General features: G+C 39.7%; 1 protein-coding gene across 3 annotated transcripts in view; it reads left to right on the top strand.

The window, feature by feature from the left end:
• tmco4 (transmembrane and coiled-coil domains 4) overlaps positions 1-25,068 on the top strand; it is a 78,227-nt gene that overhangs the window by 33,700 nt on the left and 19,459 nt on the right. For all 3 annotated transcript variants that reach the window (XM_052039236.1, XM_052039237.1, XM_052039239.1), the window contains 4 exons: positions 3,680-3,816; positions 8,245-8,329; positions 23,382-23,499; positions 24,595-24,712. In XM_052039236.1, the coding sequence (XP_051895196.1) occupies positions 3,680-3,816; positions 8,245-8,329; positions 23,382-23,499; positions 24,595-24,712 (458 nt within the window). The remainder of the gene's footprint in view (positions 1-3,679; positions 3,817-8,244; positions 8,330-23,381; positions 23,500-24,594; positions 24,713-25,068) is intronic.

Raw genomic sequence — 25,068 nt, 5'->3', positions numbered from 1 at the left:
GGTATTTGGCACAGAAAAAATTGCTTATATAAGGTGGATTATCTTTAAGTGAATTTTAGCTCCATTCAGAGCACTAAAACAATTTTCAGTATAAATCAAATTGAATGACCAGCAAAATGGCAACTAACTAATGTTAATATTCCTCTACTCTGCTCCAATTTTTAATTGTCTGTATTTATTCAAATTGTTAGCAAAAATATTGCAATTTTCTAATTTTTAACTGCAGAAGACATGGGTGAAACATTTGCACTCACTGAGTGGATCATCCGTCTTAGCTTACCCTTGAGGACCTCGCCATTGTGGAAGCCAGTATATGGTGATGCAATTCATCACACGTAATATCATCTGCAAATACTGATACAACAAAGGCTATGGACACAAGCAATAACCTAAACACGTATTCCAGAACTAGCCAAGCTATTTCAGTACAGCTGCATTACTGGGGTCTCCCTGACAATGTGCCAAACTTCCTAGATCTTTTCTGCTCACAAATCCAATCTGGCTAGTTACTACCCCACCATCCTACTCTAAATCATTAGCAAAGTGATGAAAGATGTCATCAGTAGAGTGATGACATGGGAATTATGTATTATTTCATCAGGTTTAGATTGATGTGACAAACTACATTTTCCACTCGATTGCCAGGCAATGACCATCTCCCCACAACAGAACCTAAGATACTACATAATAGCATAGATAGAAAATTGACTAAGTTACAGAAAACAGAGCCACAGTAAAGAGCTTGTTTTCGGACTGGGTGGGGAGTGTACAATAGAGTTTCCTAAGGACCACTGCTTTTCTTAACATGTACTAATGACTTGTGTTTGGGTGCTCAGAGTACAATTTCTAAACAGGCTGATGACACAAGATTTAATGAACCCTGAAGAAGATAACAATAGATTTCAAGTAGATGAAAACAGGTTGGTAGATTGGGTGGATAGGTGGCTGATGAAATTTAATGCTGAGATATTCAAAGTGTTATATTTTAGTATGAAGAATGTGAAGAGGCAACATTAATTAAAGGGTGCAATTGTGAAATGGATACAAAGACAGAGATCTGGGATATATGTGCATTGTTCATTGAAAATGCAAGTTGTAAAAATAGTTTAAAAGAACAAATGGGACCCTGGGTTTTCTATATATTTAAAAAAAAGCAGAGAAATGAATGTGTGATGAATCTTCATGATCCAGTGATTTGGTCTCAACTGCAATATCGTGTCCTGTTCTGGGCTCCACACTTTATGAAAGGTTTAGAGACTTTTGAGAGGGTGAAGAAGAGATCCCCAAAATGAATTCGGGGATGAGGAACTTTATTTATGTGGGTAGACTGGAGAAGCTGGGGTGGTTCTCCTCAGATCAGAGGAAGTTGTGAGGAGATCTGATAGATGTATTTACAATCATGAAGAGTATGGACTGAGTAGATATCGATAAATTGTTTCTATTAGTGGAGAGGTTGTAGGGTGAAAATAATAGGCCAAGGAGCCAAAACTAACTTGAGAATTTTTTTTTACTCAGCATATAGTTATGGATGGGTAGTCATTCAAAACAAACTAAGTAATAATCAGGACAGAAAGAATTTTCACAGGAGAGGGGCAGGGAATGAGACTTGCTTGAATGCTCTTACAAAGAACTGGTATAGACTCCATAGGCCAAATGTTGTAACCATTTTGTGACTCTATAACCACTTCGCCATGATGTTCAGTGACAATACCATCACTGCATTTCCAAAATTGACACCCTGGGGATCATTACTGACTAGCAACATAACCAAATTAGTCAAATAAATGCAGTGATTACATGTGATGGTCAAAGGATGGGTGTCTCTGGTGAACGACTCCCCTCCTGATTTCCCCAGAGCCTTGCCATCATCTACAAGGCACAAGGAGTATGATGGGCTATTTTCCACTTGACTAAATGAGTGCAGTTAGAATTATTCACAGGAGCTGCAATACCGAAAAAAACACGCAACAGGCTACTTGATTTGCACCTCATACATTACTTAGTCATTGATCATCTCCACAACTAGTGCACAACAGCTGCAGTAGGTACATTTACTAGGCGGCAAGATAGTGTAGCGGTTAGCATGACTCTATTACAGCACCAGCGATTGGGGTTCAATTCCTGTTGCTGTCTGTAAGGAGTTTTACGTTCTCCCCGTGTCTACGTGGGTTTCCTCTGGGTCCTCCAGTTTCCTCCCACATACCAAAGACATATGGGTAGGTTATCATGGGCTTAAATGGGCGGTGTGGACTCGTTGGGCCGGAAGGGCCTGTTACTGTGCTATATAAATAAAGTTTTTTTTAAAGAAAACACCTTTGACGGCACTTCTCAAAATTTTACTGCCTGGAAGAACGAGGGCAGTGAGTAAAAGGCATCACCAATACTTGCAAGTCAGATAAAATGGAAATGTATTACTTTTCCTTCATTATTACATTCAAAATCCTTGAGTGCCCTCACTTTTTGATAGATTGGAGCAGATCAAGAAAACTGCTCACCACCTTCTCCAGGACAGTTGGAGACAGATAATAAAGCTCACCCATGTCCCAGAAGTCAACTATTAAAAATATGTTCTTATTATTAATAATCTCAAGGTATTCTGATTGATGCTTCTGCTAATTTAGGAAGTCATTGTGATTGAATTCTCTGAGTGTGTGGTAATGTAGAATGTGTTGAAGATGTCACTTATTTTGACCTGTAGTTTGAAATTTTTTTTGATATTGTATGTGTAAAAATCTTGGTACTCTCAAAACCTACGGAAAAAGCATATTTCTATGCAAATAATATATATGTATAAATGGTATCTACTTCCATGTGAATGTTTTATTTTTTCTGTACATGTTATTTTATTGCACTGAAGAAAATTTGCAATTTAAAGTGAAAGCCAGAATTATTTTGTATTCTTGTCAAATAACTACAGTGCTCAAATGTTTTAAGAGTTCATTTGGATTTCACTCAGGGTTAAATGTAACCCCAACCTCATGGCAGGAAGATAACTGAAATGAAGTGGGACACTGACCCTTTTCCCAACTCTGATCCAACTAACTGCAAGTTTAGATTGCAGGCACAATGGCACTTTCCCCAAGACAGCTGTGTCCTCTTTAAATATGTAGGTTGGTCTCTGTCAGTATTGGGGTTAACTCTGCTGTTATGATCTCAGACTTGAGTTGGGGAATGATGGTGGCTTCTTCTCTGAAGCAAAATTTATCAGTAGCACCAGCTAAGGGAAAAGAGACTCAGCCAGGGATTTTACTGGCCTGGGCTTCCAGCTTCTTTCTGATTTCCCTCTCAGAACATTTAGACTGTTCTTTGGGCCCCTGAGAGCAGCCTCCTGCCACATGATTTAAATAAGAGGGTGGGGGGGGGGGGGGGTGCGGTCAGTTATTTCTTACCCTCTTCCTGATCACTTTATTTTGCTGCTCCTTTTGGCTTGGTAGCTGATTGATTTTCCATGTCATGCATTGGAGTTAAAATTGAACACAAGATCTTTAAGATGTTATTAGTGCTGTATTACACAGCCATTTCTAGGGCGTAATTCTGGGTTGCATTGTGGACAAGAACCCAAATGAGAGGAGAATAGCTGTTCATGGGCCTCACTTTCTCCAGAAGCAGGGGCACTGATATTGAACTTTATTCATGTTCAGGTCATATTTTTAACAACTTCACCTTTTGCACTTGGAAGGTATTGTGACTGCACTGACATGGCCAGCTTCACTACTGACCGTTGCTAATGTCATCGACAACCCCTGGGGAGTCTGCCTCAGCCGATCGGCTGAAGTTGGAAAGCATTTGGCCCATGTGCTTCTGAGCAGACAGCAGGTAAAAAATGTACTTCAAGCAAAGTAACTGACATTTTTGTTAATGTAAGCATGAGCAAGCTCTCTAGATTTGTCCAGGACCAATTAATAAAATTTTAACATAAAATACATCCAACATTCATCATGGAAAACCCCAGTGTTTTCTTTTATTTTCCAGTATTTCTTTTTTCTTTCTGAAAGTTTTGATTTCCTCATTAGAGGTACACTTCCACATCTTTCTTGTATCCAATACCACACCTAAATGGCTGTTATCTTGGACTGAGTGCCAGCAGCTTATCCAACTGTGCAATGTGCCCTTTTTGATTTTTAACCTGTCTTCTACTTTATAGTAAATGATTTGCATTTATTTTTGTACCTTTCATGTAACAAAACATTCCAAAACTCTGCACAGGGATGAGAAATAAGCATTGAAGGAAGAGTGTTATTAGTGCTGAATGAAGATGTGATCAGGGGATGTTTTTGAAAGATTAGAGAGACTATTATTTTTGGGCCAAGATGGATGAAAATTTTGACACTGAAGGTGGTGTAGGCGAAATGCAAAGTGTGGAGAACACTGGCTGCATGAATTTGCAGAAGTAGGGAGGATTGGAGTCCTGAGGAGTTTACAGATGAATATAATTTTTAGTGCAGTAAATTGAGGGATGGGAGACAATGGAGGGTGGCATGGTTGAAAGAGGAACAGGACATAGGATGTGGGTGCAGGATATTTAGACAACATAAAATTTGCCAAGGCGACCATTAGGGTGATTAAGTCTTGAAATGTGTAAACCACGGATGAAAGTTTTCATCTGTGTTGCATTTCACCACCAGCCTTTGTTATTACTGTGATCTCCATCTTTGCCAGGACTTTCTAAAAACATTAGCATGAATTTCTGGGTCAGCAGCAAGTCAACAATGTTTGCTACTGTATGTGAAGAAATCTCTGTTAAGCTGATTTCTGCTTTCCCCACGTTAGTTGCTGTTAGTTGTCAGATATGGGGGAACCAACGCTATATAGCAGTAACGAGGTTAGCAAGCTAACTGAGCAGCCAAACAGAATTCTTACAAACACCAAATCAGCAGGTAAAAGTCTGTCATTTTAAAAAAATCTTGACAAACATTTTGCAGAGAGAAATTGAAGATTGGGATTGACTAGCAATGTTTTTTGCATAACAGAGAATTTTTACTCCCTCCAGTTGTACCATTTGTCTACTGTAGTCAGTTTTCAGCTTGTTCTGGATTCTGCTTCTATGCTGCTGAATGATCTCTGCTTTGCTTCTATCTCCTTGCACAGTATACATGGTGCATCCAAACAATTGTGGAATGAATCAATACTGACAGATATTTGACCCCTTGTGTCCTGGATAGCTCTTTGAAGTAATCCCATACCCCTACTCTTTCCCCACAGTTCTGCTACTTTCTTCTTTTCAAAACTATAACTAATTATTGATCTACTTCCTCTATTTTGTTCATGCAGTGCATTCCAAAAATTACCAGTAACTGCAAAAAGTCTTATTATCTATTTATCTCTTTTCTCAATTATTTTAAATCATTGTTCTCTGGTTACCAACCCAGTTGATAGCTTCTCCTTCAGCTTCAGCCTCTGTAATTTTGAAAATCTCCATTAAATCTTCTTAGCCTTATTGACATGAAAAGGAACAATTCCAGCTTCTCTAGTTTTTCTACATAACTGAAGTCCCTTGTCCCTGGTTCTGTTCTGGATAAGCTTCCCTGTAATAATAGTAACTTGAATTCGTATGATACTATTAATATATACAAATGTCCCATGGTGCTTTGGAGCATTGCTATTGGACAAGATTTTACCACTGGCCACGTATGTAATATTGGGACTCACGATTTAAATATTTAGTGAAATAAGCATTTTTGAGGATTGACGCAGTAGGAGAAAGAGGTAAAAAGGTTTATGGAAGGAACCCCAGGGTTTAGATCCTAAGCACTGAAAGTATAGCCACCTCCCTATGTGAAAACAGGATCAGATTTGGAGAGCTATGTAGATTGCGGAGAGTTGTAAGGGAATAGGATGTTACAGAGATTGGGAGGGTTGTGACTAGTTTTGAAAAACAAGGTGTTACCAATGTAGGTCAGCATGCACAGGCTTGTTCCAATACCTTGTTCCCCTTCCTAAAGTGTGGCACACAGGACTGCAATCACTACTCCCATTTCAGCCTAATCATTGATTTATTGTTAATCATAATCTCCTTGCTTTGCATGTCCCTATTTATAAAACCAAAAATTTGATATGCTTTTTATAGACTTATTGCATGTTGTCATATTCAAAGATTTGTGCTTATAAGCTTCCAAATCTCTCTGCTCATACACACACTTGAAAATTGTACCGTCGAATTTATCTTGCCTCGCAATTTCCTTCCCACATGCATTACTTCACACTTTTCAGGATTATTTTGAAATGTGCCTATTTCACCAATATGCGTTATGCTCTCCTGAAGTTTGCTATTATTCCCTTCACTGCTTTGTGCCATCTGCAAATTTTAAGAATTATCCCTATTATGTCAAAGTGTGAGTCATTAAAATATGTAATTTATGGGTACGCAGTGCATGGAAGTGAGCAATGTACTTTACTAGAAATGCAACGTCACCTTTTTCAGCTGCACGAGCTATTTAATTCTTTGTACTACAATTCAAGTAACCTTAGCTGATGATGTGAAACAATCATTAATGTGGCATTCCAAATAACAAGAAGCCAGATGGTGCAGTGGTTCTCACAATTGCCCCCTAAAGATACTGTACATTCCTCCAGTCTGATAAATTGTTGTGCCAGTATCCCTTTAGTTCTTTGACCTTCCATTTGGTTAACAGGTCTTTTGTGACACACTGTGAAAACCCATTTGAGCAGTCCACATATTCCTCATAAACTGCAGTATCTTCATCTGTGTATTTCATTAAAGAATGTAATCAAATGTTCTGGAATGTCAAGCTAATGGAGTTTAAGAGTAAAATATGGGAATTAAGTGTGTAGGTCTGGCTTGAAATGGTTGGAAATAAAAAAATATATGTTACCAAACTGAAATAAAAGTGAATAATACTGCAAGTATATGGTAGGTTTGGCAGTAACCATAAATGTAAAAGATTTATAACACAAATCCATCTATTGTCTTTTTGAGAAAGAGCTGGATTATGTGAGTAAGAAACTGCAAGTGGCACTTGGTATTTTTCTCTTTGGCATGACACATTAATGATAGTTTAGCAGCTCCAGCTGAGACTCGTTGAGTTGTTAATACTGGGGATTAATTCTGTGCTGCAGAAAAACTTTGATGTTGTATTTATAAAGTACTTTGCATCATTGCTTGCACAGAATACCTGCAGGTGTTTTCCTGTGTTTCCTGAGGCAAACTACATCTTCTTCAGAAGTTTATCTTAGATCTGCAGCAAATCCACTACCCCATTTTTCACAATACCAAATTTCAACCTAATGTATTATACCTCAACCCCATCTTTACACTTTATCTTTTAATCTCACCATCCACCTTGTTGACAAGTTCTTCAGTCCCACCAACATCATGATATCTCTCCCACCATTATGGCAGCAGTAGTTACCATCTACAGGCTGCACAGCAGGATTTCAGTAAGGCATTTTGACAATTTGATCCCAGCCTATGGTCTTCACCACTTGCAAGGATATGGGAGAGTGTGAACATGTATTCTGTAGGTTCTACTCATCACACAGCTTCCTGATTGGGACCTGTATAAACATCCTTCATTGATGAAAGTCAAGCTTCTGATACTCCTAATTACCTCACCATATAGCAGTTTTTTTAAAAAATCCATGACTACATTTATTGCCATTACCTGGTTACATACTCCACAATACTGTACATTTTGGGTCCAAATCTTTCCCTGATTTGTTTCACTCCTAATTTCCTCATTGTTAGTTAGGGTCTCCTGCTACTTTCTAACTTAGCACTTTTTAATCATTTGGCAGGAAAAGAGAGTTGAACTGTTTTTGACCTTTGACATTCAGAACAATCTGAACCAGATCTCTTCCTCTCTCACCCCCAGCATCCCCCAATCTCCTACTTCCTTAGTAAATTTTCTAATCAAAGACCTGTCAGTCTATTCTATACTCAATCTGAGCTCAGTGATATATTGAATGCTGTGCTTTTGTAGAGTCTAGTTTCACACATGATTAGTGGGCAAAATGTACTTTCTCACATTCATTGCCACTGAATATTTCAAACCTTTCATGTGGCAGTTCTGTCAGAAGAATATATATGAGAGTTTAGTTTTGAGTGTTCCCCAGGTGAGCAAACCATTCTTTGTTTTGTTCTTGTGCTCATTTATATAAACTCGATGGCTGTAATGTGGCAAGGTGATGCAAATTATATTTCTAAGCAGCTGACTGCGCAACTTCAAAGGAGAGATATAATAAGCAACTGTTCTCACTTTCCTTATTTATTGATGTTTTCCACAGGGCAGGAGACCAGTCACTTTGGTCGGCTTTAGCCTTGGAGCAAGAGTGATTTACTTCTGTCTTCAGGAGTTGGTTCAAGAGAAAGGTATATAAAGAACTCCTCTCAATTGAAATAGAAAATAAAGCAAGTAATGGAACCAGCCAGTAGTTTAGTTTGCAACTGAAAGGGGAAGGAGACCACACTGTTTCTGATGGGATCTTTTATTGGATTTGCTGATTATATTAGAATCACCCTGTTTGGAAGGAACAAGGGAAAGTCTTGTTTTTAAATTACAATTCCTATGAAAGGGCTTTCACTGCCTGATTATACAAGTTCTAAAATAGCATCTTCTATGAGAATGTTTTACATCCCAGATCCTGACCAACTTGTTCTGTATTCCAAAAGTTCACTGACACCTCACAGGTCCAAATTAATTGCACTTAAAAATTGATCTTTAGTAACAAATTAACATTTGTTATTAACGTTTTTCAGTCAGTAGTGTAATTTATGAAGATTAACTCAGTCCTGTCTTTAATGGACTTTCCACATATTCCACTTACTTCAGAAACAATGCAAATCAGTAGCAATAACAGCATGGATGTTTACATTTTGATTCTGTTTAAAATAATTTATTTTTTAATGCTTCCTGTAACTTCTCCTGTTCTCTGAGTACCCACTATATCTCTTTCATATGACTTTTTGCTCATTCTTCCTTTTTCTTGACTTTGATCCCTTAGCAATTCAGGTGCAACCAATCCATGTGGTGTAGCTGCTGCCAATTCCAGTAAAGGGATCCATATTGCCATGCTATACTTTGAGCCATGCATTCACTGTCACTGAGCTGTTTCTCAGATTGTAATCCAGAGATCTTGCTCTGGAGGGCTCCTTTACTGTATTAATTTACTGTCCTTCTCTGTATTACTTCCTATGTTCATTCTTCTGTGGATCATGCTAATTTGTTTGCTACATACCCTTCTGAAGTCCTTCCCAGCAACTTGTTCCAAACTCTGTTCTTGGCACAATGTCCAGGGTGAATCACTAAAGACAGCAGCCTTTATATTCTGCTTCTCCTCTCCTTTCCCTCCCCCACCCTTTTATCACCCAGCAGGCTTTGGTTGTCATTCTGTCCACACCCTCTGCAGCTCGTCAGTACATGCTACCTGCTGGACAAGACCAGATTCTGTAGTTTATTCTCTGCTGGCACTCGATTTCCCTGTACCAGCTCTCAATCATGTACTCCCTTGTACATGCATTCCTGTTAAAGCAAAGTATCCAAGTATTCCTTATCCTCCCTTGTACATCAGAATAACATTACCTTGGGTTCCAACTCAATGTCACTGAGCCAGAGGGATTCAAGGTACAAGTGTGGTCAACAGGAAATGTTTCACTGTCCAAAAACTCCCACATTAAGCAGTATTGACTTGCTGCCTATCCTACTATTGTCAACTTTATGTACTTTCGTTCTGTAGATCAGTTACTTATTTATTTTTTTTTAATGCCAGTGAACTTGCTGCTAAATAATGATCAACAGATGGCTTGAATCTGATTTCTCAGTTACTTCCATCACTTAATTTATACATTCCACTTATTACAGCCATCTGTGACTGGTTTAACTCCAGTTCTTTTCATATTTATGTGTGAGAGCTTGGTTTTTATCCTAATAAAATCAGCTCTGATAATGCTTTAGAGTAGACCTGTAAGAATCTTGAATATTATCCTGTTTTCTTTTCCCTTTCAGATGATAGATTTATATCATTTTTTTCTTTTTGTTTCGAGCACTCTAGTAAAATTCACCCCTGCTGGAAGGAAGAAAAATTGATTGTCCTAGCTTTAAGAATCTGAGTTTAAAACTAAAACATATTGTACACCATTGCTTGGATTGCTTTGAATGGACAAGGGAGTGTCTGCGACTCCCTTGTCTACTTGTCCCTTCCCACCAATGGCCCTCCCGGCACTTACCCCTGCAACCATGCAAAGTGTTACACCTGTCTGTACACCTCCTGCCTCACCACCACTCAGGGCCCCAGACAGTCCTTCCAGGTGAGGCACTGCTTCACCTGTGAATCTGAGGCTGTTATTTATTGCACCTGGTGCTCCTGGTGCGGTCTCCTCTACATCAGTGAGACCCAACATAGATTGGGTGACTGCTTCGTTGAGCACCTTCACTCCATCTGCTGCAACAGCAAGGATCTCCTGGTGGCCAGCCACTTCAATTCCATTTCCCACTCCCATAGTGACATGTCTATCCACAGCCTCCTCCACTGTCACAGGAGGCCAGCCACAGGTTGGAGGAGCAACGCCTCATATTCCGTCTTGGTAGTCTCCAACCTGACAGCATCAACATCGATTTCTCTAATTTCTGGTAACCCCTCCCCCCTCCCATCCCCTACTTTCCCCACCCTCCCTCCCCCACCCCCTCCCTTGTGAAACCCCCCCTCCCTTGTGCACCCCCATTTTCCCTAATTCTTGTGGTCCTCTCACCCCTTCTCTTTCCCCTCCCCACATGACCTGCCCACTTACCTCCCTCCTATTCCACACCTTCCCTTTATTCCATGGTCTATTGTCCTCTCCTACCGGATTCCTCCTCCTTCAGCCCTTTGCCTCTTAGGTGATGGGTGGATCACCTCTCAGCTTCTTGCATCATTCCCTTTCATCTCCCCTCCCCCACCCACCTACTTTCCCTTTCTCACCTGGACTCACCTATCACCTGCCAGCTTGTGCTCCTCCCTCTCCCCATACCTTTTTATTCTGGCATCTGCCTTCTTCCTTTTCAGTCCTGATGAAAGGGCCTTGACCCGAAATGTCGACTGTTTATTTCCCTCCATAGATGCTGCCTGACCTGCTGAGTTCCTTCAGCATTTTGTGTGTGTTGTACATCACTAGCTAATTACTGGTCAAGGCTGAGCCAGACAGCTCTTCTGCAGCCTTCTCTTGACCAGATAAAATCCAATACACCTTGGGAATAAAGCACTTCCAGGTGATAATTTACAGTAAGTGCTCCTGTTTTCTGCTGAAACTTGCTTTTTGTTTCCTGAAGTTAATGTGCTTTTCTTTGCTTAGGTGTTCCCTGAAATTACAGTAGATTTGATTTTTTGCACTTACTGTGACAGAAGGTGTTACAGTTGTTTGTTGGGCTCAAAGATAATAACAGTCTGACCTTGAAAGTGATATCTTCCTGATGGTTAAGAACAGCTTTTTTCCAGAAGACACTCTGTGGCTGATGAAATTAAAATGCACTCCACACAGGATGTTTTGAAATAAGTAGTAAAGATTGTTTGAATATAACGATTCCACAATTTTTACAAGGCTGCTAGGAGGAATGCAGATTAACTAGTCAATAGTTTAACATTTTCGAACTGAATATTCTGTCCCAAGTGGTTTTATCCCTTATTTACCTTTGTGTCATTCATTGCAGTAATATAGAGTCTGCTTGCCATAAAGCCTACTTTAATGCCATGCCAGATGGAGATCAATTGACAAATAAAAAACACTCTGGCTCTTACTTAACATTGTAATATCAATAAAAGCAAACAGAATGTATTTAACCAAAATCAACTACTTCCCACTTCACTGGTTCTTTCCAAAAAAATTTGTATTTCTTAATTCATTCATGGGGTGTGGCTGTCGTTGGCAAGAAAATAATTTATTCCTACTCCTAATTATCCTTGAACTTGAGAAGCTTGGTCAACCACTTCAATAGGCTTTTAAGGGTCAACCACATTGGGTTGGGTCTGGTGTTTCATCTATACCAGTGCTCATAAGGATGGCTGAAAGGATATTGGTGAATCATTTGTGTCTTCCCAGTTGTGTGTTAGTTTATGGTTAGCATAACTGATAATAACTTTTTTATTCCAGATTTAGTTAACTGAATTTAAATTTCCCAGCTGTAAACTTGTGCCTCCAGATCATTAGTTCTTGTCTCCATGTTACTAGACCAGTGACATAATTTCTATATTTCCATACCCCAAATGTTGGTATGGGGAAAATTTAAATTTCTGGTTTTGACAAAATCTTGCAATTTCTAATATTTTAGTTGGATCATCAAGAGCTTTTGAACTTTGGGAGTCATTGGAACTAGTCTGTGTGATCATTCCTCCCCATTTTCAGTACCACGTGGATGTAATGGATTGTGAAATAAGTTGGAAGACATTTACAATCCCACTCAGATTCCTGGCCAGTTGTGAAATTTCCTATCTGAAACAGGTGGAAACATCACAATTACATATTGTTTCCACCTGCTTCAGATACATCACAGGGTATTTGGACAATTATTGTCTGCTTTCTTTGTTGCTAATCACAGGAACTGAATGCCAAATCCAGGCTCAACTCTTAGCTTTGTCTTTTCAAAGCCTTTCAAGGTGGGGGGGCAGGAGGGGTTCTCTGCATTTGTTGCCCAAGGCATATTTGCCATCTGGATCTCACTGCCCTGCTCAAGAGTGTGATGGACCAGTGAGATTTGCCCTCTGGATTTGGGTCCAGTGAATGCAGATGTGTGGGGATTCCCAACTCATTTCAACAAGATCCAGCCTATTGTCCGTGGTTAACAGAAATCAATCAATCAATCTCTGAATAAAAATATATCATTTGATCTGGCATCAGTTTCCATTAATGTAAGTTCCAAGCTTCTAACAACCTCACCATGCAGAAGCGTTTCCTACCTTCACTCATTTAAGTTGCAGTTCTAAATTTTAGGCCACGACCCTAAGCCCTAGATTCCTTAGTTATTGGAAATCAATTTTCTCTGTCTGGCTTTAGAAACCCCCTTAAGAGGTGGATGAACGCCTATGGCAATGAAGTGCATAACCATAATGAGGACTGTTTGCTTGCAGGGAAGTTAAATCCTGACACCTGTGTGTTGTTCCAAATACTCTGCTTCCCCTGCTGTAACTTCTATGTATTCTTTGGATAGGTTACCTCTCTTTATTCTAGACAGTTACATTCAGGTCAGTATAGAGGCTCTTGGACCACATAGTTAACAGCTGTCTGGTAAAATCTAAATATTGACTGTCCATGAGTAAACTCGTATTGATGGAGAAATACTGAATGGACCAGCTGGGGTGTATATAAACAGATCTGTTGAAGAATTAGAAGTTCCTTTATTTCTGTGTTCTATTTACAGATACTTGACATCCTAAGTTCAGTGATACTGGTTTTACATTGCAATTGTTTTCCTGCCTGAATAGAATCACAGCTGCAACATTCACTGTAATGTGATTTGTGTGGAGTTACCATTAAAGGTCATAATTTGGGTTTTAAAACTGCTTAATGATGAATGAATTTTGGTTATTGTAATCAGTCTGATGTGCGTGGTGTTGTGTGAAAAGAGATCTGATAGTGAGTTCTATAACTGCTTGGTGGTGAATTAATTTTGATGAGTATTTAAGTATGCACAGTGAATGTTAATGAAGCTGCCTGTGTTAGCTCCCATACAGTAAAGATTCTGATTATAATTAATATTTGATCAGTCCAACAGTTACATTTTATAATAATCAAAAGCAGGGCAAAGATGAAAATGGTGATGACTGTTGGTTATTTGTGGAGTTTAGATTATGGAGCAGAATGCACATACAATCCATTTGGAGTGCTTCATGTTTTGATGTACAGAGTTTTAGCTTGCCAACTAGTTTTTGTTTATATTTGGGAAATTAAAGTTTTGTTCTTCCGGATTTTGCTTTTCTATTTGACTTTCCCACAAACATTGGCTATTGCTAGGTTCCTTAGCTGCTGACCACCCATCATTCTTGGGTACATGATTCAAATTGCTTCTCTTAATTTGCTTGCTAGGGTACTGTGTAGCTGGAGGAGGTCACAGCCATACCCAGTATTGTCCTCATTCAATACACACTAGCTTTCCAGCAAAAGCTTTTGGACAGATATTGGGATTGTGAATTCTATCTAATGTTTCTGCTCTGTAGTAGTGGACACTGATGTGAAATGAAACACATGCCCTCCAGGTAACCCTTCCTCAAATGTATCCATATATGATGTTGAATCAGGATTGGATTGGGCTTTGCTGTGATGATCTCCTCTCATAGTGAAATGCTTCCTGTATAGGTCTGTCTGAGGTACTAAGAGCACCTTTGCTCTATGGAATCTATATCCCAGCCAAGATCAATGCAGTTGGTAGAACATGGTGTGGGGAGAAACTGAGGTGATCAAACAGCAAGTTAGTACTGTTAAACCTTTACTGTGCTCTTAAAAACCACATATAGATATAAATATTTTATCAGGCATAATGATAGAAGGGATTTCTAGAAGCATAAATAGCAGGGATATGCTATTCAGCCCCTCGTGTCTTTTGTGCCATTCAGTAAGATTGTGCCATGATCCTCCAAAGCCCTCTTCAATAGAGAATTCTAAAAATTCACTACTCTCTTGACCCATATTAACAAATGCTAATCTTCTCCAAATTATATACTTAGAAGCTTTTACAGTCTATGTACAGTCTTGATCTTTTTTTTTTGACTTCCAAAATGTTCCCATTTATTCCCTTTCCTGATACTAATTAGAGATATTCTCTTAAGTCTGTATGCTCAGTCCTGTCCTGACAGACTTTGGTTGTCATTACCCATTTTGCACTCTGTCTTGTCCTGTCTCTTTAACTTGCTGAATTTCCCCTCACCTGATCTCTCCCACTATGTAGTTTAAATCCTCATTGGTACAGCCTTATCTGTGCTGTCCAGCTTCATGGAAGGACGTTGGATTTCATTGAAGTTATGATTTTCTGGGACGTTAATCCTCATTTCCAGATCTTTACTCCTGAAGACTGAAGCAAGGTTACTGTTTGGACTAGGGTCTGTTTGGAGTTTAGTTCCTGTTTCTTCAAAATGGTTCTAATTGTTCTTTGACAGATCATTATTTTACTCCTCCTTGCACTGTAATAAGTGTCATTTATATCATGAGACACCATTGTTCTATCACCAGGTACAGAGGAACTCCACGTATGTATCATCTAAAACATACAAATCCAGTTGTTAGGAGTTTACATTCCATTTTTAGTCCACTTAAAATTGATTTGCACAAAATTTGAAATGAACAGACATGAATCTGTACTTAAAATATAGTTTCTTTATCAGTGGGAGCCTCCTTTGTTGATCAGATTGATATTCCTGGGGTTGTACTACGTGCCAGTGTATTATTAATGGCCAAGTAAAATGCTGTAACGATCTGTGGTTCAGCCTGTGTACCACCATTTCTTTAACCCTCGCTAAGAAACCCCACTTCCACAGATTGACTCAGAGCCAATAAATTTCACTTGACAACAGAAGCAGTAGGTTAGCAGGAGTTGGCAGAAGTGTAATGAAGTACTCCACACTCACCTGGATGGGTGCAGCTGCAATAGCACTCGATGCTTTACATCATTGAAGCAAGATGGCTTCCTGAATGGTGCTGCTGCCTCTAGATTTAACCCCATTGCCATCAGTGCAATGTCTTGTTCTCATTATGAGGCAACGATTCACTAAGTTATAACGGCATCTTGGAGGTACCCTCCACTTGGTCAAGGCAGTGAGAGATGGGCCACAAATGTGGTCTTACCAGTATATCACATTTGGTGAGATTTTCTTTTTTAAAATGGCAAATCAGCCATGTCAGATCCCAGGTCTGATGACATTTCTTAGCCATGACTGGAGGTCCAGGGGTGCATGAGATGGCAAGTCAAGTAGGAGCTAAAATGAAAGCTAGTAGGCTGCAGTTGGCCACAGTTTGGAGCTCCATGTGTATCAGTGAACAAGCAAATATCAAATCAGATGCCCAGTGTGGTTTGCGTTGGTGAACAAGTTGTTCAATGAATCAAGTTTCCAATGCTAAATGCAAAGGAGCATGACAGTACACCTAGAATTGCTCTTCAGACATTCAAAGAAACAAGATAGCTCACCCTGGGTACAGAGAGTTTGGTATGGTGGAGAACTTGTTCATGGATCTGCTTTGGTGTCTAGCCAAGATGGCCAATGGTTTCTCCAGATTCGAAGTGGGTTGCTCACTCTGGCTGCCTCTCTCTCTTCCACAGCTGTGTCAATGCATAGGTGATCCTGCAGATGAGACTCGCAGTGTTCTGCCAAACATGATGTTTTCCATCTCCACTAGGTGTCGAGATGAGGGAGCATGATAGAGTTGAAGTCAGCAGTCAGATCGGCTGTGATCTGATGAATGGCAGAACAGGCTTGATCCTCCTCCTGCTATTTCTCATGTTAATTTCATTGTTATTAATGTGACAAGCCAAAATCTTCCTAATTGGCAATTAGGGGTATAATACATGCCATAATAGCAACTAATATGTTTTGGAAATCCCATCCTAAATCACTTCAGCTGTCCATTTCACTTTTTTTCCTGGAAGACCCTCCTTACAATCCATCTTCTTAAACAAGCATCTTTTCTTCATCCTAATGTCTTCCATGGATTGGTTTTAATTTTTGATTGCATTTCTGTGAAGTGCGTTGGGGTGTTTAAGTGCAAATCGTTACTGCAGTCGTGTGTTACTATAACTACAAATATTCTAGCTGTTTATGCAATAGTGTATTATGAAGCTCTTGTTATAGAGTTGGCTTACTTATCCTCAGAGATAATCATAATTTCCAGACTTTAGCCAAAATAGATTTAAAACAAGCCCTGAAGCAAAGGAACTCCTCCATATGCAGTCACCATCCTTCTCCCTGTAATACATGATGTAAAGAAATGTAGGCTGTGGAAAATGGCAAGAAATCAAGTTGCAAATTGCTGCTTGATTTATGAAAGATGACCCGCAAAGTTGAATCATGACACTGATGATGCACTGCAGTAATGGGATATGGGAAAGTTATTTATCTCAAATATCTCCCGTGGCCACATCAGTGCAATAACTCGTGCGTGACTAGTGCAGTATTATTTGGAAACCTCTGATTAAAATGCAAAGCCATCTCACCGCTTAGTGTAGTCAGTGTTTCCATTAATCCATCCAAAATAAAATGAAAAACACTCTTGGCTGCTCCTTTCCCAGTGCCCTCTTTCTCTCTGTTTCCTTTTCTTTGTCTTCCTGTTGCAATGTTTAACCTCTCCCAATATAGCAGCAACCTTTGCCTCCCACTTCTTTCCTTGTGCACTAGGATCCTCTTTGCCATGTTATGATGCTCTCCTTCTCCCATTAGTTTCGCTCTCTCAATACCCTCCTACAATTCTCAGTGAATTCCTTTTCATGGTGTAACACAGTGGCGATATACTTTGGATTTTTGGAGACACAAGACTGTGGATGCTGGAATCTAGAAAAAACGAGCTGCTGAAGGAATCAGCAGGTCAGGCAGCATCTGTAGAAAAAAATGGACAGTCGCCGTTTTGGGTGGAGACCATTCACCTGGACTGAGTTTCTCCAGCAGCTCATTTTTTACTTTGGATTTTTTTTTCCTCCTTTGCATAACTCGGATCTGATTTTCATTCAGTGTAATACTAACAGGGCATATACAATAAATGTCCTGATGTACAAATGAACATTGGGTGCAAGTTCATAGCTCCCTGAAAATGGAGACACGGGTGGATAAGGTGAGAAGGCATTCAGCATGCTTGCATTTATAGGCCAAGGCATTGAGTGTAAGAGTTGGGATGTTGTATGCAGCTGTACAAAACATTGGTAAGGCTGCACTTGGAGTACTATGTACAGTTTTAATCACCACACTACCAGAAGGAGGTGGTAGCATTAGAAAGAGTGCAGAAGAGATTCACCAGGATGTTGCCTGGAATGGAGAGCTTTACTGATAAGGAGAGATTTCATAGGCTGAGTGTATTTCCTCACTGGAACATAAGAGGTTGAGGGGTGACCTTATAGAATTATGGAATTATGAGAGGCATAGATAAGATAGATAGAGACTCTTTCCTCAGGTGTGGGAGACTAAAACTAGAGTGCATTGGTTTAAGGTGAGAGGGGAGAAATTTAAAGGAGATCTGGGGGCAACTTTTACCACACAGAGGGTGGTTAAAGTGTTTAAAGGCCATTTGGACGGGTAAGAAAAGGAATAGAGAGGTACAGGCCTAACATAGCAAATGGGATTAGTGTTGTTAGACATCATGGTCAGCATAGACAAGTTGGGCTGAAGGGCCCGTTTATGTGCTTTACAACTTTACGCCTATATATTTGGCCCCACCTGCCACTGGTTATTGTGTGAAATGGGCTCAAGATTTTAATGGTTTAGGGACAGAGTTGAATTTGTGCTGGTACATAGTTCAGTTATATTTTATATCCATATCTGAGGTATTAAGTCACTCCCTCATGTTCATCATAGAGCCAAACATGTCTGAATCTGCAGCCAGGTCACAGCTCCCTGGGGATTGGCTTGCAGAGGCAGTGATTTACAACTTGGCAACTTGTGCAGTAAAGTTGTCTGCCTGTTTTGTGCAAGTATGATTGTGAACTTGGGATCAGATTCTAGTTTTTTTAGTTCATGGAAGCAGCATTCTGTTCCTGAAAACTTGTCAGTGAATAAAGTTGCTTTTTAAGTGAAATCAGTTTGAGTTAACTGAGAGGAGCAGACCTACAATCTCTGCCTATAGAAATGTGAGTGGATTCTACTGTTTGAACTCTGTCTACAGCTGTGTTGCAAGTACAGTTGGCTGTGTATGTACAGTTGTCACATCATAGGCATTCCACAGCCACCGCCTCTTCAGCATTTATGTACTGTCCTCGCCAACATCATCTGGAAACCTGCATTCAGCTTCCACATGTACACTGATGATGCTCAAGTCTATCACCGTGTCAACCCTAACGTTAGCACAAAAGGAGACCATTCTGTCCATCGGTTTCAGGTCAGCCAAAAATGGACTTTGTATATCCCACTTCCCAGCTCTTGGTCTGTATCCCCACAGTTCATGGCTCCAAGTGGTCATCTGGGTACTTTTCTGAGGGTTTCTGCATCCACTGCCTTTTAAGGTAGGGAATTCCCAGTCACTGGCACTCTTTGAGAGAAAGAACTTCTCAATTCTTTATCAATGAACTAAAATCTATGCCCCCAAGTTACTGACATCCCTGCTAACAGAAATAAGTCCTTTTTGCTTTCCCTGTCTTGGCCTCTCATCATTATTCTCACTAATTGCTACCACCTTGATAAACTAAGTGTTGGACTAGCTAGATATCTGATGAACTAAAGCCAACCTTGTCGGTTCCTCTCTCATTTAAGCATGTGCTTTCACATACACGTGCAATGAAATTAGATTTGGAGACAGTCTAATGTTGAAGATAAAGCGGATGTCAACACAATTAGAAACAAAAATGTCTTTTATTTAAATCTCCTGCTTTAAACTACAAGAGTCAATATACCATGAGAAAGCTGTAGCCACCAGTTTGAAGCACTAAATTTACTTGAGATCACAGACAAGAAATAAGTATTCAGATTGGAGTGGCACATTGGTGCTGCTGGTGGAGCTGCTGTCTCACAGCTCCAGTGACTTGGACTCAATCCTGACCCTGTGGTGCTGTGTGTGTGGAGTTTTCATGTTCTCCCTGTGACTGCGTGGGTTTCCTCTGGGCACTCCAGTTTCCTTCCATATCCCAAAGGTATATGGGTTAATGGGTTAATAGGTTAATTGGCCACTGTAGATTGCCTCTTGTGGTGTAGGTGAAGGGAAGAGCTGATGGGAATGAGGGGAGAATAACATTCGTTACGGTAGGATTAGTGTAAATATGGGTGCTTGATGGTCAGCACAGATTAGATGGGCGGAAGAGCCATGCTGTTTCCATGCTGTTTGTCTGTATGACTCTGATTGTGAATACTGGGTGTGCTTCTTGCAGATATTGAGAATGTTATGAGTCAGCACTAATGCATTCCAAGCAGAAAGTATCTTGAATATACTGCTGAGCTTACCTTTCCTTTTCAGTCATCTATAAACTTTCAGGTGATTGATGCAGGATTCATCATGTTAATGAAAGTATTCCAAAAAAAATCCTTTTTAATGCTTATCTTAAGCAAATAGCTCACTCAACCTCTAGTATTGTAAACTAGTACTATAAGAATGCTATAAGCCCAGGGCAGTGTGTGAGGTGTGACAGGCATTGCAATGAAGATCAGATGGAGCTGATCGAAGAGAATCATTCTTATGGTCTTTAAACTAACTTCATGTTAAATATTTACAGTGAACTCATTTGTGGAACGTGATCAATGTTATGAACACCAGCGTCTGTGTGTTGGAGCAGAAGTCATCACCTTGCTATCTGATGCTGAGCCATATAGATCAGCAAACACTTACCTGAGGTCCTGTATTTTCAGGGTATGGGTACCATCAGCATTAGCTATCCTCTGGGGCATTGTTATATATGTGAGTCCAGGATCATCATAACTGATGTGATCTTATCCTCACTTGATGTCAGCGCAAGTGCATGTTCCAGCAGAAATCCAGCAGCCGTGTGTTAGTTTGATTACCTCCCTCCACCACCACCCACCTCCCCCCACCACCACCACTACTAATTGCTAAGGCCTTTAGTAATGCTGGACTAATTTTCTCAAAAGGCTGGTAATTCAATTATATTAAATAGAAGTAGATATTGTAAGATGTATTCTAGGCACTGTTTAATGGTAGTTTGGTTGGTGACACTTGCTGCTTGAATTGGGTATTGTGGGTTCATATCCCACTTCAGGACCTGAGCTTGTCACCCAAGCTAACGCTACTGTGCAGTAACAAGGAAACTTGCCTGCATATCTTCTTTAAACTTTCCCCCTCCCACCTTAAATGCATGCCTTCTAGTATTTGACATTTTTACCATGGGTAAAAGATTCTGACCATCTGTCCTACCTATGCCTCTCATAATTTTATAAACTTCTGTCATGTCTCCCCTCAGCCTCCGATGCTCCAAAGAAAACAACCTAACTTTGTCCAACCTATTTAAAAAGTATTAAAAAAATACTTTGCTGTTCTGTTATTTTTATCTAAGTGGATCATCTTGCATATTTAAATGTAATTTTCCAAGCTCAATCACTTGGCCTACCAGTATCCTCCTGAACCCCCTCTACATCTTCCACTCAATTCACAGTGGCACCTAGCTTTGTATTGTCAGCAAACTTGTTTGTAATCATGTCCCCTCTTCCAGTCGTTGCTATTGGCTGTGAACAGCTGAGGTTGCAGTATCAATTCCTGCAACACCTCAGCTAAAGGTTCCCAATCTGAAAATGATCCATTTATTCCTACTGTTTTCTTTCCAGTAACTATCCCTCAATCCATGCCAGTATACTACCTCCAATCCTATGGGTTGTAATTTTGTTTAATTATCTATTGTTATCAAAGTCCAAATACAAAATGTCTACTGGTTTTCCCTTATCCATTCTACTAGTTACAAGCTTGAAAAGCTCTTTACAGTCTATCCAAACATGATTTCCCTTTCATAAATCTACATTAACTCTGCTCAGTTTTCAAAGTGCCTTCAACCATTTCCTTCAGAATTGATTCTAGCATTTTTCCTCACTACTGGTCTCATGCTAACTGGCTATAGTTCTCTTGCTTTCTCTCTCTCATTTCTTGAATAGTGGGGTTACAATCCATGGGATCCATTCTAGAATTTGTATTTTTGGAAGAAGACAAAAAGTGCACCAACTATCTCCATAGCTAACTTCTCCAAAATATGGGATGCAGGTCATCAGGTCCAGGGGATATATTGGTTTCAGTCCTGTTAATTTCTCCAAAGCTGTTTTTACTCAGGCTGATTTCTTTCAGCTCCTCATTCATTTTAGACCTGTCCTCTCCCATTTCTGGGAGGATTACTGTGTCTTCAAACAGATTCAAAATACTTGTTGAACTTCTCTGCCATTTTCTTATTTCACAATATAGTTTCTCCTGTCTCATTCTGTTAAGGGATCCACATTAACTTTCACTAATCTTTTCATTTTTTACATACTTGTAGAATTATTTATAATCTATTTGATATTCCTGCCTGGGTTATTCTCCTGTACTGAATTCTGAAATTTTCCTGTTCCTTAAGCTGACTGGTCTCTTTGGGAACATTATAAGTCTTCTTTTTATCTAATGCTAACCTCTTATTAGCCACAGCTGAACCACTTTTTCCCCATTGGGTTTTTGTGCCTTAAAACAATATACATAAAGTATTCCATGTGTCATTGAATCATTACAGCACAGGAGACCATTCAGCCTATCAGGACTATGTTTTCAGTGAAGCTCAAGAGATAACTATTACAAAAAGAGCAGAGATTACACTACTAGGTCTTGACCAATTCCCCATCACCCTGTGTCAGCAAGGAGAGATTGACTGGATGTTCATTTTATTGCCATTTTGTTGGGCTTTGTGCATGAGTGGCATTTGCACTATTTAACAGCACCATTTAATATAGTGAAGTCAGGGTTACAGGAATACATTTATTCAAGAAATAAACAAAAGCCTTGCATTACATTCAAAATGCACCCTTCTCATAATTAAGAGAATTTCTGCTGTAAGCTGTTAAACTAATTAGGTTAATTTTGATTGCATTGTTGATTTATGAGATTTAACAGTTTGAATTAAGTTGGCGTACATATTGATATCTGTCCGCCACAAAAGCAAGGATCTCCCAGTGGCCAGCCACTTCAATTCTACATCCCATACTGACATGTCTATCCATGGCCGCCTCTACTGCCACGTTGAGGCCAGATGCAGGTTGCAGGAACAACACCTCCTATTCCGCCTTGGGAGTCTCCAACCTGATGGCCTCAACGATTTCTCTAATTTCTGGTAACCCCCCCCCAACTTCTCCCACCTTTATTTTTCTCCCTCCTTCCCCCCCACCTATGTCTTCCCTCATTCCTGTGGCCCCCACCCTCATGACCTGCCCATCTATTCTCCTCCATCCTTTATTCCATGGTCCACTGTCCTCTCCTACCAGATTCCTCCTCCTTCAGCCCTTTGCCTCTTCTACCGATCATCTCTCAGCTTCTTGCATCTCCCCCCTTCCCCCACCTGGACTCACCTGCCTGTGCTCCTCTCCATCCCCCGGCCTTCTTATTCTGGCTTCTGCCCTCTTCCTTTCCAATCCTGATGAAGGGTATCGACCTGAAACGTCATCTGTTTACTTCCCTCCATAGATGCTGCCTGCCCTGTTGAGTTCCTCCAGCACTTTTTGTGTGCTTTGCTATGTATTGACATGTTATCTTAGTAAATCTGTAGATTATCAATAATTTATGCATGAGGTTTCATCATACCCTCCTTTTGTTTATACAGATTGTGAAGGAATTATTGAAGATGTTGTGTTGCTCGGAGCACCAGTGGAAGGAGGTGCCAAACATTGGAAGCCTCTCACTAAAGTGGTTGCAGGCCGTATAATTAATGGCTACTGCAGGTACACAAGCATATCCTGCCCGTTAAGGCTACATCTCAAAATTCATAACTTTGCTTTTTCTTTTTAAACATGAAAGTAGTTAAATAGAATAATGAATTGAGATAGGAAACAATAGCATGAGATCTAGGGAAGGAATACAATTTGTGCTTAATAGGATCACTAATTATGGAAGGCAAGGAACTTTCCATACTTAATCAAATTCAAAAATAAAAATGAAGCATTTGTACAAAAATGATATGCCCTTAATCAGAACAATGTTAGTAGTTTGTAATAGAGAGTACATTAAAACAAGTGTGTAAAGCATGATTGGAAATATCAGTTTTAATGATTTTGGTTAAATATAAATACTGGGCAGGGTTGTATATTTTTGTGAGACAAGTATTGGAAAACTCTGCTTTTCTTTGAAATAATGCCTTGGGATCTTCTATGTCCACTTGGGAAAGCAGATAGGGCCTTGGTTTAATGTCTCATCATGAAGGCTCTGCTGTACTTTTGAGCTCAAGTCTCTGGAGTGGGACTCTGACCTGAAGGCAAGGTTGTTACCAAATGAAGCACAGCAGATATCCTTGGGAAAGTTTATTTATGCAGAGAGTTATTAGAGCAAAGAATATGCAGGAGAAGCTGTACATTTTATATGAAAAGTAAATCAACATTTTAAGCATTAGCTGAAACAAGACAGTGGACAGAGAAAAGGAATTAGCTTCATATTGTTAATGAGCCAGAACAGACACACTGGGTTACTTATTGGATCAATTAACGACCTCCCATGTGCCTGTTTTCCCTGGTTCTATGTCAGACTGAAATTAGAGCAATTCTGGACTAAGTTCAATGGTAAATTTATTTTAATGGGATTTCACTTTTTCACTAAACAATGTAAAGCCTGAAACAATTGCCACTAAATTTGTAAATGTGATCCTCATATAGCAGAATAGTTTATTTAAAAGATATGCAGTTGTTTAAAGGAGAAACCAGTTGTATGGCTGAGAATGAGCTCAAAGCATATCCAGTTTTCAGTATAGAATATTTAGGCAAAATCTTTGAGATTGTTGATTTCCAAACCTTTTGCTTTAAAGAGAATTCTTTCTGCTCCAACAGGGGAGACTGGCTTCTGAATTTTGTCTATCGTAGTTCTTCAGTACAACTGAATGTAGCAGGTCTACAGCCAATTGTTATGGATGATACAAAAATGATTAACGTGGATCTTTCATCCATTGTGAGTACCTACCTCCTCTCCATAAGATGACTTATTTCTGATGTGCTATTGTCATGTTAGACTTACTTTAAATAAATTTTTAAGATATCCCACTGTACCACATTTTAAGATGCAACTTTGAGCACCGAATCCTCAGATTCACATGCGCTAGGTCCTTTTTTCATGAGAGAGAGAGATTTTAAATTCCATTTTCCATTACAGATGTGAATGTTACCTTCTAGCTGTCTGAAGTTCAGATATCATGTTAGATGATTGTACCCCAAAAACATTCCTTTGACCCAGTCTTAGAAGAGTAGCACAATGGAGATAAGAGACTGCAGATGCTGGAATCTGGAGCAACAAACAATCTGCTGGAG

This window comes from Pristis pectinata, chromosome 26 (assembly GCF_009764475.1).
Source record: "Pristis pectinata isolate sPriPec2 chromosome 26, sPriPec2.1.pri, whole genome shotgun sequence".
In the NCBI taxonomy this organism is placed as follows: Eukaryota; Metazoa; Chordata; class Chondrichthyes; order Rhinopristiformes; family Pristidae; genus Pristis; species Pristis pectinata.
This window is presented reverse-complemented; position numbering and strand designations above follow the sequence as displayed.